The sequence below is a fragment of the Oncorhynchus mykiss genome, chromosome 21 (genome assembly GCF_057628025.1).
Source record: "Oncorhynchus mykiss isolate SJ-2025 chromosome 21, ASM5762802v1, whole genome shotgun sequence".
Classification (NCBI taxonomy): Eukaryota; Metazoa; Chordata; class Actinopteri; order Salmoniformes; family Salmonidae; genus Oncorhynchus; species Oncorhynchus mykiss.
The window spans coordinates 12108352-12127215 of NC_143042.1; the positions used below are offsets into that span (position 1 = coordinate 12108352).

The 18864-nt window shown below is 45.7% G+C and overlaps 1 protein-coding gene across 14 annotated transcripts in view; it reads left to right on the forward strand.

Annotated features, from left to right (window-relative positions):
• Positions 1 to 18864, forward strand: part of LOC110499983 (membrane-associated guanylate kinase, WW and PDZ domain-containing protein 2) — a 285735-nt gene that overhangs the window by 239667 nt on the left and 27204 nt on the right. For all 14 annotated transcript variants that reach the window (XM_090213774.1, XM_036957236.2, XM_036957235.2 and 11 more), the window contains one exon: positions 5416 to 6105. In XM_090213774.1, the coding sequence (XP_090069900.1) occupies positions 5416 to 6105 (690 nt within the window). The remainder of the gene's footprint in view (positions 1 to 5415; positions 6106 to 18864) is intronic.

Sequence of the window (18864 nt, forward strand, 5' to 3'; positions counted from 1 at the left end):
TGAGACAGTCTTGATATGTTCGTCAAAAGAGAGATCAGGGTCCAGAGTAGCGGCGAGGTCCTTCACAGTTTTATTTGAGACGACTGTACAACCATTAAGATTAATTGTCAGATTCAACAGAAGATCTCTTTGTTTCTTGGGACCTAGAACAAGCATCTCTGTTTTGTCCGAGTTTAAAAGTAGAAAGTTTGCAGCCATCCACTTCCTTATGTCTGAAACACAGACTTCTAGCGAGGGCAATTTTGGGGCTTCACCGTGTTTCATTGAAATGTACAGCTGTGTGTCATCCGCATAGCAGTGAAAGTTAACATTATGTTTTCGAATGACATCCCCAAGAGGTAAAATATATAGTGAAAACAATAGTGGTCCTAAAATGGAACCTTGAGGAACACCGAAATGTACAGTTGATTTGTCAGAGGACAAACCATACACAGAAACAAACTGATCTTTCAGACAGATAAGATCTAAGCCAGGCCAGAACTTGTCCGTGTAGACCTATTTGGGTTTCCAATCTCTCCAAAAGAATGTGGTGATCAATGGTATCAAAAGCAGTACTAAGGTCTAGGAGCACAAGGACAGATGCAGAACCTCGGTCTGATGCCATTAAAAGGTAATTTACCAACTTCACAAGTGCAGTCTCAGTGCTATGATGGGGTCTAAAAACAGACTGAAGCATTTCAGCATTTCAAACATATTACAATATATGATACACTTTATTGTAGCTATTAAACATCTAGCTGAGTCAGACCATTACTGCTGTTCCAGCTGGCAAATAGGCATTATTACTTAGGTGGTGTACAGATCTTCCTTTACTTGGCGATCAACCTTTACTTTGCGATACTTCATAAATTCCCAACTTGGAAGATAACGCATGTCTTCTAAACTTCCATGGATAGTTGCAGCTGGTTGAATTTAGAAAATGATTCTTTATTAAATGAAATTCATTTTTTGTTTCATGATGTAATCCAACACCGCCATCTTGTCTATTTCAAATATTTTCAAATCTCATTGTGACAGGTGGGGGTCCACCCCAAGTGCCTTGTGTAATGACCGTGACTCAGAAATCAATCGTCGTGTTGAATGGCATTCACCTGTCTCGATCAATGAGAAGATTTGAAATAGACAAGATGTCAGTGTACACATTGTTGTGTTACTTCAGGGAGCAAAAACTTTTAAAATGACGGAGCATTTTCTAAATTCAAACAAACCACCTGCAACTATCCATGGAAGTTTTGAAAACATGCATTGTCTTCCAAGTCGGGAATTGAGGAAGTATCGGCAAGTAAAGTTTGCAATAATGCCTACCAGCCAGCTGGAACAGATCAGTAATGGTCTGATTAGGAAATACTTTGTATAGCTAGGTATACTATCTAATCTGTAGTCCTCCCAACATCCTCCTAACATCCTTTCCCCTTTATCTTCTCCTCTCCTCTCTTCTCTTCTCCTCTCTTCTCTTCTCCTCCTCTTCTCCTCTCCTCTCCTCTCCTCTCCTCTCCTCTCCTCTCTCCCTCCAGACTCAGTGGCCTAGTTAAACTGTGTTGGATTCTAACAGCACATAGTTAATAGAGAGGGAGAGAGGGAAACCAGGCCTGTGGAAGTGTGAAATTCCCAATTTCAGAAGGATTATTTGTCGCTCTGTGTCCGTACACACACACACACACACACACACACACACTCACACCTCTTCTGCCTGTTTCGCTACATGGTTGCAGACCCAGAGAAATGTGTTGAGGAAAAACATATGATACCATCTCTTTCAGCCGGGACACAGTGGTTAGATGTGACACTGTATTTGTTAGAGGGAAAGCACAGTATTTGTCATGTTAAAGTAAGTGACCCTATACAGTGACCTGGAATGTACAGTATTGGAGGAGGATAAAGTGACACGGTATGTGATGGGGTCCATTGACATAGCGTTGGGTTCATGCAATCAAACCAATAGCAACGTACCTTTGTTTCCACAACTAAACCCACACTCGTACCCTTCTCTAAAAACTTAAAGCATCTGCCTGTGAAGGGACGCTACCTAGTATTCTTAAAGGTGACTCACCACCTGGATTCGGTCTTATGGAGCAACATTTGAAATGGTGTATTTTACATTGGATACAAGTAGAGCAACAAAATGGTATATCATACACTAAAATGGTATATCATACACTGCATTTTTGAGGAACTTTGAGAAAGTAATTCTGTTTTGAAAGTTGATAAACCTGTACACTCACTTTTGAGAAAATGACCTTTGAATGTTTTGGTATGTCGTGAAGAGCTCTTTTTTTGTCTACACCCATTCAGCATCGTTCACACCCTCTTAAGCTTTAGCCCCACCCATCTCGTTTCGCTCTTGGAACGTTCAGAGCACACACTTGACTCCCTGACCGATGATTTGTTTACCTCTGGATAACATGAAAACAGCCTAACCAGCTCTGCTGGCAACAATTTCATTAAAGTGTACAACGGGTGCTCTAACTAGAAAAGCAAACGGCTCTGGGATACCACTAATAACGTCAGCTAGGGAGCCAACCAGCTAACATTAGCTAACTAGCTAACAGTACAGTTTAGCTTGAAATGAAACCACTTTCCGTTAAAATTAGAAATGTGTAATATCTGAAAATGTAGCTAGCTAACGCTAGACTGTCTTACCTGTATACATCATCATGCATGATGGACATATCTCCCTGTCACGAATGCCATGCCACGGTTGACCTTAGTTTGAAGATGTGATCCAGAGACAGGTGTTTTCTCCATGTCTTTAGCTACCATACACTATTTCCACTGATTTCAAAACTTGATCCTCCAGAAAGTGGAGAGCAACACTTATGCAGCTCCACTACACAATACATTTTTTTAAAGCCGCGTTAGACAGAATTAAGCCTCTATATGGCAGACCAATACGAACTCCTCTCACGGCATGTCCAGCCCACTCATTATCTCATCCAGTCATGGCTAGTGGGAAGATTGCTGTCTTTTTCTGTGGCTTAACCAACAGGGCTCGTAATTTTATTTTTTTATTCGTATTTACAGATGGCATACAAGTTTGTTATTAAGGCATGAAAGTTCACATGTTCGAGAAGGCATTTTGATAAACAAATACTTTTACGTTCAAACGGCTCTCCTGTGAAGTCGTGACTTGCGACATACGCCTAGTTTCCTGAATAGGGTGACGTAGAGTAAATAGCCATTCTGCAGTGACAGCAGTGCAGTGCTGTGGGGTCAGTAGTGCAGTTGCAGTGCTGTGGTTGTCACTGTGTCATCTTCAGTGCTACTGCTCTCTCTCTCCTCTCTGTCTCTCTCTCTCTCTCGCTCTCTCTCCCTCCATCTCTCTCTCTCTCGCTCTCTCCTCTCTCTCTCCATCTCTTTCTCTCTCCCTCCCTCCATCTCTCTCTCTCTCTCTCTCCATCTCTCTCTCTCTCTCTCCATCTCTCTCCATCTCCATCGCTCTCTCTCTCTCCCTCTCCATCTCTCTCTCTCTCTCTCTCTCTCTCCATCTCCCTCTCCATCTCTCTCTCCCTCTCCCTCTCTATCTCTCTCTCTCTTTCACTTTCTCCATCTCTCTCTCTCTCCCTCCCTCTCTCTCTCTCTCTCCATCTCTCTCTCTCTATCCATCTCTCTCTCTATCCATCTCTCTCTCTCTCCCTCTCCATCTCTCTCTCTCTCCATCTCTCTCTCTCTCTCTCTCTCCCCATCTCTCTCTCCCTCTACATCTCTCTCTCTCTCCCTCTCCATCTCTCTCTCTCTCCCTCTCCATCTCTCTCTCTCTCTCCATCTATCTCTCTCCCTCTCCATCTCTCTCTCCCTCTCCATCTCTCTCTCCCTCTCTCTCTCTCTCTTTCACTTTCTCCATCTCTCTCACTCTGCCTGTGTGTGTGTATGTGCTAATGGTCCAGATGGCTACTCTGTCCTCCGCCATGGACACATATGGCCTCTACTTCAGTCAGACCCCCCCTACTGGGGACACTTTAACACTATGATATGATGGCCTGTTCTTGGCAGGAGGAGGGTGTCTTCTGTTCCATACTGTTGAATGACCATTAGTAGAAGATAGATGTTATTAGACAATGAAGATAGACGTGATGGAAGCATCATGGTCCTTGGTGCTAGATAGCGTGTTTCTATTGGTCAGGTCATAGTGTGGAGGTTGGAGGACATTGGTGATTTAAGACGTAGGGTAATGTGGAGTAGAGGTTCGTGATTGTTTTGAGAAGGAACTAGAGGTCAAAGAGAAGCGGAGGATAGAGACGGAGAGACAAAGTGTGTGTGCGTGCGTGGCACTGTGTGAGTGTGTTCGTATGTATGCACCTGCATATTTGGTGTGTGAGAAAATGCGAGTGAAATCCTGCAGTGGTGTCCCTCCTCGTCACCCGTCATAAAGAATGATTTCCTGGGCCACTGCGGCCAGGGCATGATGAGGTCATGGCTCCATCATTTGTTTTCCAGGAGCGTGTGAAGCTATTGATTGTGACACCAGGGCTCCAGGCAAATGTCGTCCATATTTACCCAGATTAATTAAACAGTCCTGCTTCCGCACGTCACACTGCCTCCAGGAATACGTTAACGCTAGCTCTGTCAGTATGAACCTGCATTTAAACTCTGAACGCATTCTGTCTCCACACAAAAAGGAAATGACACTGACAGGGTATGCTAAGTAGCCTGGTTCCCAGATCTGTTTGTGCTGAGTTGCAAACATCTGTGGTAATTGTGCATACATCTCCCTCTCTCTCTCTCTCTCTCTCTCTCTGTCTCTCTCTTTGTCCCTCTCCCTCTCTATCTCTCTATCTCTCCTCTCTCTCCGATTAGCATAATAATTATGCTTATAATTGAAAAATAATGATTGTCATTATAAACCTGGGCAGTGCGTTTTGGCGGGACTGAAATTAAATATGGATGCCACCTTGTGTTCTCCCACCTAATCAACATCTTTTGAAATATAGAGCCGTATCTCACCTGACAGAACACAGAATACAATATTAAATTGAATACAGCACCGGAGACCGAGAAGAAGATATGGCACTTTGTCAGAGCGAGAGCTATTGTGTATTAACTGTCAATAAATAGTTGGGTTATCTACATAGCTGAGTGTGTGTAGCGATAGGTACAGTGATGAGGTGTGGCAAATCTCACTCGTTTGTCCACCACACAATTCACTGACTAGTGTATTTCTGTGCCTAATGGTTTTGTCCATTATCTGACGTCTAATTCAGGTATAATAATGCTGGAACCTATTCAGTAGAATGCAACGTTAAGATTAAATTTTAGATAGAAATGTAGCGTATTGATACTGAGACAAAGATAGATTCTGCATGATAAAGAACCATGCTTGTTCTACACAATATTGAATAATCCCTATTGAACACCCTATAGGTCTTTGTTTTTGCAGTCTATTTGGCCTTGATTGGCTGTGTGTCTCCCCTCCTCCAGGTGATGTCATCGTGTACATCAATGACGTGTGTGTCCTGGGCACCACCCATGCCGACGTGGTCAAGCTGTTTCAATCAGTGCCCATCGGGCAGAGCGTAACCCTGGTGCTGTGCCGTGGCTACCAGCTGCCCTACGACCCCGAGGACCCGGGCGCCAGCGCCGGCACCACCACCACCCTCCTCTCCCCCTTGGGCCTGATGGAGCAGCGCCCCCTCCTGGTCAATGGACGCTCCAACTACGACAGCTACATGGACTACATCTCGCGCACGGCACGTTTCGTCCAGGAGCACGGTGACCAACATCTCAACGCCCACCACCACCATCAACCCCCTCCGCCGCCGCACCCCGGCGACACCCACCTGGACGGCTCCTCCCTGACGCCCGGCGGGCCGCACGGCGAGGACTCGGTGTCCATGGCGTCATCGGGGGCGACGCAGGCGGAGCTGCTGACGCTGACCATGGTGAAGGGGGCGGAAGGGTTCGGGTTCACCATCGCAGACAGCCCGACGGGCCAGAGGGTGAAGCAGGTGCTGGAGCCCCAGGGGTGTCCTGGTCTGTGTGAAGGGGACCTGATCATAGACATCAACCAGCAGGGAGTGCAGGGCCTCAGTCACACCCAGGTGGTGGAGCTGCTCAAGGAGTGTGCCGTCGGGGCTGAGACCAGCCTGGTCATCCAGAGGGGTGGAGGAGGTAAGAATATGCCTTGGGCCTCGATAACCGGCTGGCTACTTCCTGTCTTTCTCTCCAAGTAGAAGAGATTCTTCATATACCCATCTCTCTCTCTCTCTCTCTCTCTTCCTGTCCCTCTCTTTCTTTCACTCTGTCTTTCTCTTTCTCTCTGTCTTTCTCTTTCTCTCTGTCTTTCTCGTTCTCTCTTCTATCGATATTATATCCTTCTATCTCTGTTTCTCTGTATATCTTGCTCTCTCACGCTGTCTTTCCCTTTCTCCTCCTTTCTCCTCTTTTATTCTCTATCTCTCTCTCTTTTTTCCTGGTGACCTGGTCCAGGTGAGTGTGTGTGTTCTGTCTGTGTGTGTCCTAAGACCACAGAAACCCATTATACAGTACGGCCGTGTTTGACTGACACACAGCTACTCTCACGGGATCTTTACTCTACTTCATTTTACTTACTGGGGAGAAAAAGTGCTTACCTTCCGTTTACTCTGAAGGACTCATGTTGTGCGTATTTAGCTTGCGCTCTTTCTTTGGCATCCGAACAGAGATTTTTTTTAAATTACATTTCCTGCTTGATAAAAATGCTGACTCATTTTGAAGGTTTTTCAGTTTTTCTATTTGTACTGCGACCTAAAAGTTTAGTATGTGTGCAGAGTCTAGACTTTTGTGAGCAGAAAATTACAGCCCAAATAAAAAGACTGTGATGTGAGCAAGATATAAGCTGTGTTCGAACACTCTTACTAACATACTGTATACTACATACTTAGTGAGTATATACTACATACTATTAGTTCATTTTAGTATACTGTAAACGAACAGTATCCTTTCAGTTGAGCGTACTAGCTCTTCGCCTGTCTACCGGAAATTGATGCTGTTGCTATGCAACCTCTTGCTAGGTAGTTAGTATACAAATGACTAGTTAGACATTTTCCGACTTTGGGTGTGTTCTTAAATTCAATCTGGAGTGTCAGAGTGCGCTCGTAAATTCCGAGCATAGTCAGATAGTTCGTTGTAAATCAGAGCGTTTTGCTCTCGGAGTGCACACTGGACGCTCGGGCCGAAGAGTAGGGTTGATTTGAGTGTTCTGACCTTGCAACGGCAGTCAAGCACCCAAGCTAACGTTGGCTAGCTTGCTAGCTGCTTCCAGACACAAATGAGATCACGCTGACAATTTGAATTGCCCTAGCAAAGCTGCCAGTTTTCATGTTATCCAGAGCGTTGGTGACTGTAACTGTGCTGCTGCTGGCAGCAATTTAATGATGTTTTTTTCCTGAGGTTTACTGACACCGGCCATATTCAATGGATGTTGAGCGCTCGTTAATGAATTATTCTGCAAATCGGAGTAGATAGCCAGAACGAATTTATGAAAGCACCCGAATGTCCATTGAGAACGCACAACGACTATATTTAGCTAAGCTAAGAATGACGGGAATAATCAAGTCAATTAGCATTGGGTAGTTAGTTAGATAGCCTATAGTTAATATACTGGCAAGTTTGATGTATAAGTAGCCTAACGTTAGGCTACTAACTAACGCTAGGTAGCTAGCTAACAATATACCGGTACATACTGCTGTAATGATATGCTATGTGGTTTGCAATGACAGTGTAGCTAACAAATTGTCAGCTACTATATACTCAATTTCACGTCACAAATAGTATGGTTAGTATGAGTATTAGAACAGCTATAGAGTAGATCTGTTCTATGTGAGCTATTTCTATGTTTCCCATTCTTAAGTTTCGTTTTTGCATCTTTTACTTTGGGTTTTGTACACCAGCTTCAAACAGCTGAAAATACTATCTTTTTGTTTTGGAAAATATATTTCACAGGTGTTTGGATGGTACAATGATTCTCTACACAATGACTGCTTGTTTTGTCACAAAATGAAATAAGGCGAATTACTCGAATTTTTGCAACCAGGAAATGGCGGAGCGATTTCTGCATATTGCACCTTTTAAGATTTGATATGGAACCCAATATTACTACCGTCACCTATTCAAGTCAGAAAAATGGACTTTCTTCTCTAAGGTTGCAAACCTCTACTTGATGGACCTTGTTTAATGTGATGTCAGTATGGTTTTGTATCATTCAGGGGAGAAAGAGCGATCTCACGGAGGCGAGAGAGGGAGTGATCCCGTCCACTTGTATCTGTAGGAGGTGGAGATTTTATTGATTGAATTTCCTGCTTGATAAAATCGCTGACTCATTTTCAAGGTGTCTGTTTTCTATTTGCTTTGCGACCTTTCTTTTAGAAAAAGTATGTAAGACTTTTGTGTGCAGAGAATTACAGCGTGAAATAAATAGACAATGACGCGAGCAGGATATAGAATGTTAACAAGCCACCGCTAGTTGCTAATTTGCGCTATAGTGCTTTTATTTCCGTCTTGTTTGTCTGAGAGGCCTGCTAACAGACAACATGTAACAGGCTAGCCATCTTTATCTCAGTCATACTATGATTCTCCTCTTGTTTCCTCAAGGATGATTGGAGTGTTGTATAGATGATCACATCAGATAGATCAGTGATATGAAAGCGGTACGTATACCGGTACATTACTTGGGTTAGGAAATCTGTTAAAATTGTATAAGGAACTCAATGTCACTGGTCAAAGTCAGAAAAATCTCACTTTCTAATATAAGGTAGAAAACCTCTACTTGATGGACCTTGTTTAATGTGATGTCAGTATCGTTTTGTATCATTCAGGGGAGAGAGAGAGAGAGTGATCCCATCCACTGTAGAGGTTCATAGATAGCAGGACATGAGTTGTAGTTAAGCCTGCTGTGATCAGCAAGCTCCCATTAATCCTCCTGCCCTATTGAAGTGTGATTGCAATAATGCCCCACAATGACTCAGCCATTACACTGGTGCTACGCACGCACACACCCCGTCAGTAATTGTTGATCAACTGGTAGAAGACTAATAGTCAGAGAGCCAGGCAGATAGCTCCATGGTGACTAACTTACAGAGAAAGGTCAATGTCATTTTGGGAATTGATCTACTGTCAGTTGCACATTTCTTTATTAGGCTGGCATGTAATCCATGGCCCCACAGAGCGCATGTGAACAGAATGAGAAACAGAGGGAAGGGGGAAGCAGGGGAATGGAGGAGAGAAGAAAATGTGAGACCAGGAAGTGGGATTGGGTGCTAGGAGGGTTAAGTCATTTTTGTCTCATGAGGGATGCCCACACACACACACACACACACACACACTCAAAGAGCCTCCCATCTGTGTGGTAGTCGGACCCTGGCGGTCGAGCAGAGCTGGAAGGTCAAAAGGAGTGCGCTCTCCTAGAAGCGCTGCCTGCTGGCCCATGAAGCAGCTAGCTAACTGATGTAGATTTAGTCACATTACATCAAACCCAGTTAGCACCATTTAGCTCTTCCACACCACCACCCTGAGGCAGAACGCCACAGTGGAATGTCTGTTTGTCGGACATCTTGTGACAGACTCACCCTGTGAGGGTGAAAGGTCATAGTAGTCACTTGACACGATTCAGTCTGTTTCAAACATGGCCGTCTGCAGTGGGGAAATTATTAGCCCCTCCCCCACCCATACCACATTGGCTGGAGATTCTGTCACAAACTAATTTTTCTTCCATTAGGATTTGTTCAGTGATTGAATTGGAATTTCAATTCACCTCATGTCCTAACTTGAACTGAATTGGAATGGAAAGGACCTCAACCCCTGCAGGCAATAGCTCACGCTCCCTTCCGGCTCCCAGATCTTGACTTCTGTTGCTTCGGGTGAAAACAGAAAAAATATCTTTCCATCCCTCCAAACCAATCAGGGATGAGAGCTTCCAGCGTTTAGCCAGGCCATTACGTCCCTAATAAAACTGTCACCATTCCATTGTAATGATGTTCCAGCTCTTAATGCCCAGCGATTTGGCTGGGCTGTCAGGGAACTGGACCCAGGCCATACATTCTAATTAAAATGGCCCTTGTCTCGGTCCCTGAGGACCTGTGCCTCCACTCAACTCACTGCCCAGAGAGAGAGTAAAGAGATGACCACCAATGTCTGTCACCACATTACATTCAACTAGCAAACATGTCCTTTCTTCTCATTGACTCTCAAATGCCTTGTTTGTGTCATGGCACATACACACAGACACACAGACATACACACAGCTCATCTATTTGGTAAACACTCTCAAACTGAGAGAGAGAGCAGAGGGAGGACTAGCTAACTAAGTTGATTATGCATTGGCTCTGTCCGTTGTGCAGCAGTGTGTGTATGAGAGTGTGTGTATGAGTGTGTGTGTGCGTGTGGTGGGGCCAGATGGTTGTGTGGCTAGCACTGCCATGCGGCTCATCTAATGACAGACGGCTCCAGACGTGTCAACAGTCTACCACCTCCCAGCCTCACAACATACTGAGACAGCACCATCTGGTGGATGTGTTTAGTACTGACACCCTCTGTCACCAGAGGGGGAAGCTGTGACAGCCTTATTATTAAACGCTCATCTCTTTCACACACACACACACTCATGATTTCTTGTCCGTGTAGAGCCTCGCGGCGCTGTTGTGGCTCTTTTATGGCGGGTTGCCGTGCCAACCCCTCCATTAAAGGCAGAGACAGCGTTAGTGCGATCCTAAATGATCAGTGGGGGCTGAGTTACCCCACAGCAGCTCTGTCTGTCAGGGGATGGCCACAGGCCTCACTAACTATGATGAGGGAGAGCTCTTATCTCTGGGAGCTATTGACTATTGAGATGTATGATTTCAGAGAGGGCCCAGCACTCTGTTTGTGTGCGATTGCTTGCGTGCGTGCGTTTGTTTATGATGTAGCCCGGCTGCACGTTGTCATGGTCACCAGTACTCAACGGATGAGCTTTGCCGTGAAAGTTGCAACCACTGTCACTGTGTGTAGGCTTCATTGAATGTGTTTCACCGTGTCTCCACAAATATTATAGTATTTGAAGTGACGTTAGTGATCATCATTGCTAAATGGTAGCAGAAACACATATATTAGCTGTACATGCACTGTGGATGTAATGTCTGTGTTTACACCGTGCCTCTAGCCCATAGCTTTCTGCTGTTCCTGTCATATAGCTGTTCATTATTGCTTCATGGTTTGCTACTTCATAACTACCTTATGACAGCTAAATGTATGTTATCAGTGCAGTCACTTGAGCTTGCAATGTGAGTGTGTGTGTGTGTGTGTGTGTGTGTGTGTGTGTGTGTGTGTGTGTGTGTGTGTGTGTGTGTGTGTGTGTGTGTGTGTGTGTGTGTGTGTGTGCATCTATGTGTATGTCTTCACTTGTATTGGTATCAATTCCCATAACGCTCATCGTCAGGAATGGAGGAGGTCCACACCGTTTACTCTCTCCTCCATGGATCAGAAACGGACTCACTTACCATCCATAACATCCAGTGAATTACGCGTGATCACTTTTAAACGGTCCTGTTCTCCTAATAAAGTTAAGATATTCAGCCATCCCTTCAACTCCCCGCTGACTCCTGGCCTGTTTCTGCCAATACAAATAGCCGCCATGCCTCTCATCAGTGCCACTAATTAGCGAGTGTGCTGCAGACACACTCATTAAGGCCTATCTACGCCATTATCCAAGCTGCCTTCACCATAACACTAATTGGAGGATTTCAGACATGTCCGTTTAGTGTGCCTCGACGTGGCAGGATTGTGAAGTTCACATACGTTCGCCTACCCATGCTTACCCATCAGCAGAAACCCATATGTATACATACACAGTACACACATACTCATACACCCATACATGGTCAATAGCTGTTTGCTGGTCGAGTACACTCTCTCACTGAGGTTTTCTCTTGAAGGATGCTGCCAGTGTGTTAGTCATTCTAGTCTTTCTTGCTCACTTGGCCTGTCCTGTTCCCTCCTGTTCCCTCCTAATGCTCTTTAAGGTGGCTATATCTTCCTCCGGGCTGAACCAGAGATGACTATCACAACAAAGAGAGAGAGAAGGAGAGAGGGAGAGATCGAGAGAAGGGAGGGATGGAGAGTCTTTGAATCAATGAGCACCGCCCAGCAACACAGGGATTATACAGCACACAGCCAGACAGTGATTCATTGGCTAACAGCAAGAGGCGCTAGAGCAGGCTGCCTGCCAGACCAGCACAGTGCTGAACAGCAACAGCCATGTTCACAGCTCTGTCTCCACCAACATGCACCATGCAGAGCTGAGCCAATGCAGAACTGCCCTGTGCCGCTGCAGGAATCCTTGGCCAATCAGAATGGCCCTAGGAGAGAGGAACAGGAAGAGAGAGGGAGGTGGGAAAGACATCCAAATGGCTTATGGGTGAGCAGCCAGGTCAGATCCCAGCGGGGATCTAGGGTTGAGTGGTGCTAAGATCACTCTCATTGAGTCAGGGGTTAAGGCTTCACAAAAGTGTGTAGCGAGTCTAAGTAGGGTGCTTAACCTGGATCGGCTCAACGGCTCCATTGACAAAACTAGGCCCTTTTATTTGGAGTGTGTTTAAAGCGTGCGATTTAAAGTGTGATTGTATTGTACGAGTAGTAGGGATAAAGACATGATTGTGTTGTTGTGAGCTGTAATGTGGATTGAAGCATGGAGTGCACATCGTTTCTACTGTTCCTCAGCTAGATGTGTGTTGGTATTGAACACGTGAGTGAACATGGAACCAGCATGCAACAAAATCCATTTTCATGCGCCAAATATGATTTAAAATAGCTAACCGTCCCTGTGGGCTTTATTCATAAGCTATGCAAGATCCCATCAAATCGTAGTGTTATCCAAATCTCATTTAAATAATGACATGGCCTGCTGTTAGCCTGGCGGTGTGATATTATAGTGCTCTTCACGGTTGTGAGTGTGTGTGTGCACATGCATGTCTGTACGCGTGTGCAGGTGTGTCGTGTCATGTTGGAAATATCTACATCTACATGGGGTTTCGTATGGCTCTGATTCAATCAACTCATTAACTGTACGGGGGCAGCACTAAGTCCCATTAGTATGTTACTGATTCATTTAGCATACAGCTCTTTCGTCGTAGACAGAAAATATGTCAGCCCTCTCAATCTCACTGACAGTCACACTTTACATCAGAGCTATTTATCATTTTTCTTCTAATCAGGAAGTGATTCAAACTTCAGCCAGCCAATCAATTAATCAAGGTAGAAAAGAAAGCCCGCAGTACTTCAGCCCTCAAGCTCCCAAATTCAATATCCCTTCCTTACATACAGTATACACTACCTGATATCCTGAGGGGCATTAGGACCATGGGCAGGGCCAGTTGTTCAGTGCTCCGCCATGGTCATCGATTAGTTGCCACAGGAAACTGCAGTGGGTCAGCATGGTCTCATTGAAGCAGAAGAGTCACCGTAAAAATGGTGGTCCTGTCCCGCTGCTCTAACATGGCCCTGTCCCATTTCTCTAACATGGTCCTGTCCCATTTCTCTTACATGGCCCTGTCCCGCTGCTCTAACATGGCCCTGTCCCATTTCTCTAACATGGTCCTGTCCCATTTCTCTTACATGGTCCTGTCCCACTGCTCTAACATGGCCTTGTCCCATTTCTCTAACATGGTCCTGTCCCATTTCTCTAACATGGTCCTGTCCCATTTCTCTTACATGGTCCTGTCCCGCTGCTCTAACATGGCCCTGTCCCATTTCTCTAACATGGTCCTGTCCCATTTCTCTTACATGGTCCTGACCAACTGGTCTAACATGGCCTTGTCCCATTTCTCTAACATGGTCCTGTCCCATTTCTCTTATATGGTCCTGTCTCATTTCTCTTACATGGTCCTGTCCCACTGCTCTAACATGGTCCTGTCCCACTGCTCTAACATGGTCCTGTCCCACTGCTCTAACATGGTCCTGTCCCATTTCTCTTACATGGTCCTGTCCCACTGCTCTTACATGGTCCTGTCCCACTGCTCTTATATGGTCCTGTCCCACTGCTCTTACATGGTCCTGTCCCACTGCTCTTACATGGTCCTCTCCCATTTCTCTTACATGGTCCTGTCCCACTGCTCTTACAAGGTCCTGTCCCACTGCTCTTACATGGTCCTGTCCCACTGCTCTAACATGGTCCTGTCCCACTGCTCTAACATGGTCCTGTCCCACTGCTCTTACATGGTCCTGTCCCACTGCTCTTACATGGTCCTGTCCCATTGCTATTACAAGGTCCTGTCCCACTGCTCTAACATGGTCCTGTCCCACTGCTCTTACATGGTCCTGTCCCACTGCTCTTACAAGGTCCTGTCCCACTGCTCTTACAAGGTCCTGTCCCACTGCTCTTACATGGTCCTGTCCCACTGCTCTAACATGGTCCTGTCCCACTGCTCTTACATGGTCCTGTCCCACTGCTCTAACATGGTCCTGTCCCACTGCTCTAACATGGTCCTGTCCCACTGCTCTAACATGGTCCTGTCCCACTGCTCTTACATGGTCCTGTCCCACTGCTCTTACATGGTCCTGTCCCACTGCTCTTACATGGTCCTGTCCCACTGCTCTTACGTGGTCCTGTCCCACTGCTCTTACAAGGTCCTGTCCCACTGCTCTTACATGGTCCTGTCCCACTGCTCTAACATGGTCCTGTCCCACTGCTCTTATATGGTCCTGTCCCACTGCTCTTACATGGTCCTCTCCCATTTCTCTTACATGGTCCTGTCCCACTGCTCTAACATGGTCCTGTCCCACTGCTCTTACATGGTCCTGTCCCACTGCTCTTACAAGGTCCTGTCCCACTGCTCTTACATGGTCCTGTCCCACTGCTCTAACATGGTCCTGTCCCACTGCTCTAACATGGTCCTGTCCCACTGCTCTTACATGGTCCTGTCCCATTGCTATTACAAGGTCCTGTCCCCACTGCTCTAACATGGTCCTGTCCCACTGCTCTTACATGGTCCTGTCCCACTGCTCTTACAAGGTCCTGTCCCACTGCTCTTACAAGGTCCTGTCCCACTGCTCTTACATGGTCCTGTCCCACTGCTCTAACATGGTCCTGTCCCACTGCTCTAACATGGTCCTGTCCCACTGCTCTAACATGGTCCTGTCCCACTGCTCTTACAAGGTCCTGTCCCACTGCTCTTACATGGTCCTGTCCCACTGCTCTAACATGGTCCTGTCCCACTGCTCTTATATGGTCCTGTCCCACTGCTCTTACATGGTCCTCTCCCATTTCTCTTACATGGTCCTGTCCCACTGCTCTAACATGGTCCTGTCCCACTGCTCTTACATGGTCCTGTCCCACTGCTCTTACAAGGTCCTGTCCCACTGCTCTTACATGGTCCTGTCCCACTGCTCTAACATGGTCCTGTCCCACTGCTCTAACATGGTCCTGTCCCACTGCTCTTACAAGGTCCTGTCCCACTGCTCTTACATGGTCCTGTCCCACTGCTCTAACATGGTCCTGTCCCACTGCTCTAACATGGTCCTGTCCCACTGCTCTTACATGGTCCTGTCCCATTGCTATTACAAGGTCCTGTCCCCACTGCTCTAACATGGTCCTGTCCCACTGCTCTTACATGGTCCTGTCCCACTGCTCTTACAAGGTCCTGTCCCACTGCTCTTACAAGGTCCTGTCCCACTGCTCTTACATGGTCCTGTCCCACTGCTCTAACATGGTCCTGTCCCACTGCTCTAACATGGTCCTGTCCCACTGCTCTAACATGGTCCTGTCCCACTGCTCTTACATGGTCCTGTCCCACTGCTCTTACATGGTCCTGCCCCACTGCTCTTACATGGTCCTGTCCCACTGCTCTAACATGGTCCTGTCCCACTGCTCTAACATGGTCCTGTCCCACTGCTCTAACATGGTCCTGTCCCACTGCTCTTACATGGTCCTGTCCCACTGCTCTTACATGGTCCTGCCCCACTGCTCTTACATGGTCCTGTCCCACTGCTCTTACATGGTCCTGTCCCACTGCTCTAACATGGTCCTGTCCCACTGCTCTTACAAGGTCCTGTCCCACTGCTCTTACATGGTCCTGTCCCATTGCTTTGTGACAAATTATTCACTTCAGACACCTCTACTATGTCAGATCTCCAGGTGGAATGTGATCATTGCAAGTGTTACATACTATGAGTACTGTAGGCCAATGATAACGTGACCTGTCATGGTTAACTTGCAGATGTCGCACTAGCTCAGATCCTTGCACTATCTGAACTATACAATTGGTTCTACCGTACCAGGCAAACTAAATGAAATGCAGCTCAGGTATTAGAACATATTTGACTCAGTAATGTTCTCTGCTATGGGGTCTCACAGGAACAGAAGCAAGAGTCTGTCACTCAAGACATCTCAGTGCTGATCTACCATAGGAAAGGGCACCACTGACATCTCTGTCTAACCAAACACCTCCTATGCCTGAGTTAACAATGAATGGATTTCCCCTGTGGAGTACCCTCCATGATGGTTGTTGCTCTGCCTTTCCCAGGGAACACAGGTTGTTCTGTCTTGAAGTAATGCCGGTTGATAGCAGGTCATCCTAAGAGCACTCGTAATGATTGACCTTGTTTTAAGAAAGTGAAAAGAGTCAGTTTTAATTAAAAAACAGACCTGCCGTCTGAACGCTCTCTCATGTATCACCCAGTAATGTGGGTTCTTTATCATCTGTTTATATGTTGTGCCTGTGCTGATAGAGCTGTCCAAAAAAATAATTGGATTTGAGAATTGTTAAAGTCGTTCCTGATAAGCTGCTGTAATTTCCCCCCCATCTATAAAAATCTATATTCTAGCTGTGGATCTGTGCAAGGCAAGCTCCAGTCAGATTGATGACTCACTGAGAGAGACTGATAGTTTGCAAATATGTCTTCTCTGTCGCTTCATCTCTCTCCCTTCCTCCAACCTCTACCACCCCCTCTCTTTTGTTGATCACTTTCCATTTCTGCTGTGCCACTCGTTGGTGATGGAGGGCATGTTTACGGTGTGATTGCGCCCTTAAAAAGAGACTAGCGCTGGGAAGCCTCCTGGCATTTAAGGCAGGCAGCCACTCGCTAATTCGATCCTCGACGATTTGCATCCACTCGTTCTGTTCCTGGAGAGGGTGAAAATTGAATTGAGAAGACAGACAGTCTGTTGTTTGTTTGTTTGTTTTTTTGTTTTTTACGTTTCTCCGGGGGGGCCGATGTGGAGTGAATAGTTTGGGCCGTATGTGTTATGAAGCTGGGTCTTTTGATGTGAGACTGCTGCCTTGCGTTGCAGAGCTCTGTGTGTGAACACTGGCGGGGGTGAGTACCTCTGGAATTCCTGCATTCTGTTACACTCTGTTTGTTGTGATCATGTGTTCTAGTAGATTGTGGAATGTTGTAATTTGCTGAGTAAATGTTGGCTGGGCCTGTTTAGATGACAGTGGTGGTGGGTAAGGACTCGCCCTTCCCCTTCGGTGTTTGCAGATCTGAAGGATCTGGACAGATAGAAGTGTGGCGGTGGAGCTTCCACCATATTATTTACAGCTTACAGATGGGTGTATGGGGAGGGGAGGGGTATAGGGGGCTAAGTGGGTTCTGTTTTCCCATGAAAAATACATGACCTACTCCTAACACAGCCAATTCATTCACACTACCCTCCGGCCAAAATCATCCCAAAACGTTGCACATTCACACAGCGCCTCTGGTATTCCTTCAATCAATTAACGAAAGTCACAGTCCATGTTGATATATTAGAAGTAGACACCTTTAACTGGAATATGAATATTTACCCGAGAAACAGTTGGAGCCCTCTGGCCTGGCAGTATGTGGTCCAAGCACAGTAGTGTTGTGATATGTCATCACCCCACACACATGCTGTGACTGTTGTGACTACAGTTCCCTGAATGATTCAATCCAAGGCAGAGGTCCATACGACTGCTAGAAAATGATGTAATTAAGTGTATGCAATGACTTCCTAAAAACCACACAATTACAGGACCTACACGGCTCTGTACACTTTAGTGCAGTGAGATTCGGGGTCGGGGGAACTGCAGTAGGGGTTGCAAAATAAAAACATATGTAGAATTATTTTTGGAACCAAAAATTTGAGGACAGATGGTACAATATACAAACGTTTTTGAGAAATATAATTTTATTGAGTAAATATATGAATTGGTTTCCTTTCATTTTGATAAGAGAAGAAAATGTAATGCATTGAAGATTATTTGTTGATGTAGAAATCCAAATGTACCGATTTCAAAGTTGTGTCATTTGACTTGGGGTGGGGTCGCGAGAAATTCTTCAGGGAAAAAATGGGGTCCCCGGAAACAGTTTGAATACCACGGCTGTAGTGTATATCTGGTATTGTATCAAATCTACCAGTCTAACATGGAAACTTACTGTGTAGGTTATATTTGTCAGTGGAAAACAGTCCCTCCTGTGTTGAATGGTGAAGCCTCATCACCTATCGAATCATTCTCATCAGTTCAATCCAACTTTAGAGTCAGGGGAGAGTTTAGGGTTTTCTAAGGTTATGACCTATTATACTTCTGTGTTGAATCCAATTTCTTTCTTTATCAGACCGTCACCTTTGGTGTTTTTCCCAAGCGTTGTCCCTGTAAGGCAAATTCAATGACAGGGAATTCTGTTATAAGATCAAGCCTGGAGGTTTATCCAAATATTGGTAAAGGCTTCCCCAATATGATCCCCGATCAATTATTTGGGATGATTTAGCAACACATACGGTAATCTGTATATATATACACTGAGTATACCAAACATTAGGAGCACCTTCCTAACATTGATTTGCACCCCCCATTTTACCCTCAGAGCAGCCTCACTTTGTTGGGTCATGGACTCTACAAGGTGTCGAAAGCGTTCCACAGAGATGCTGGCCCATGTTGACTCCAATTCTTGCCACAGTTGTGT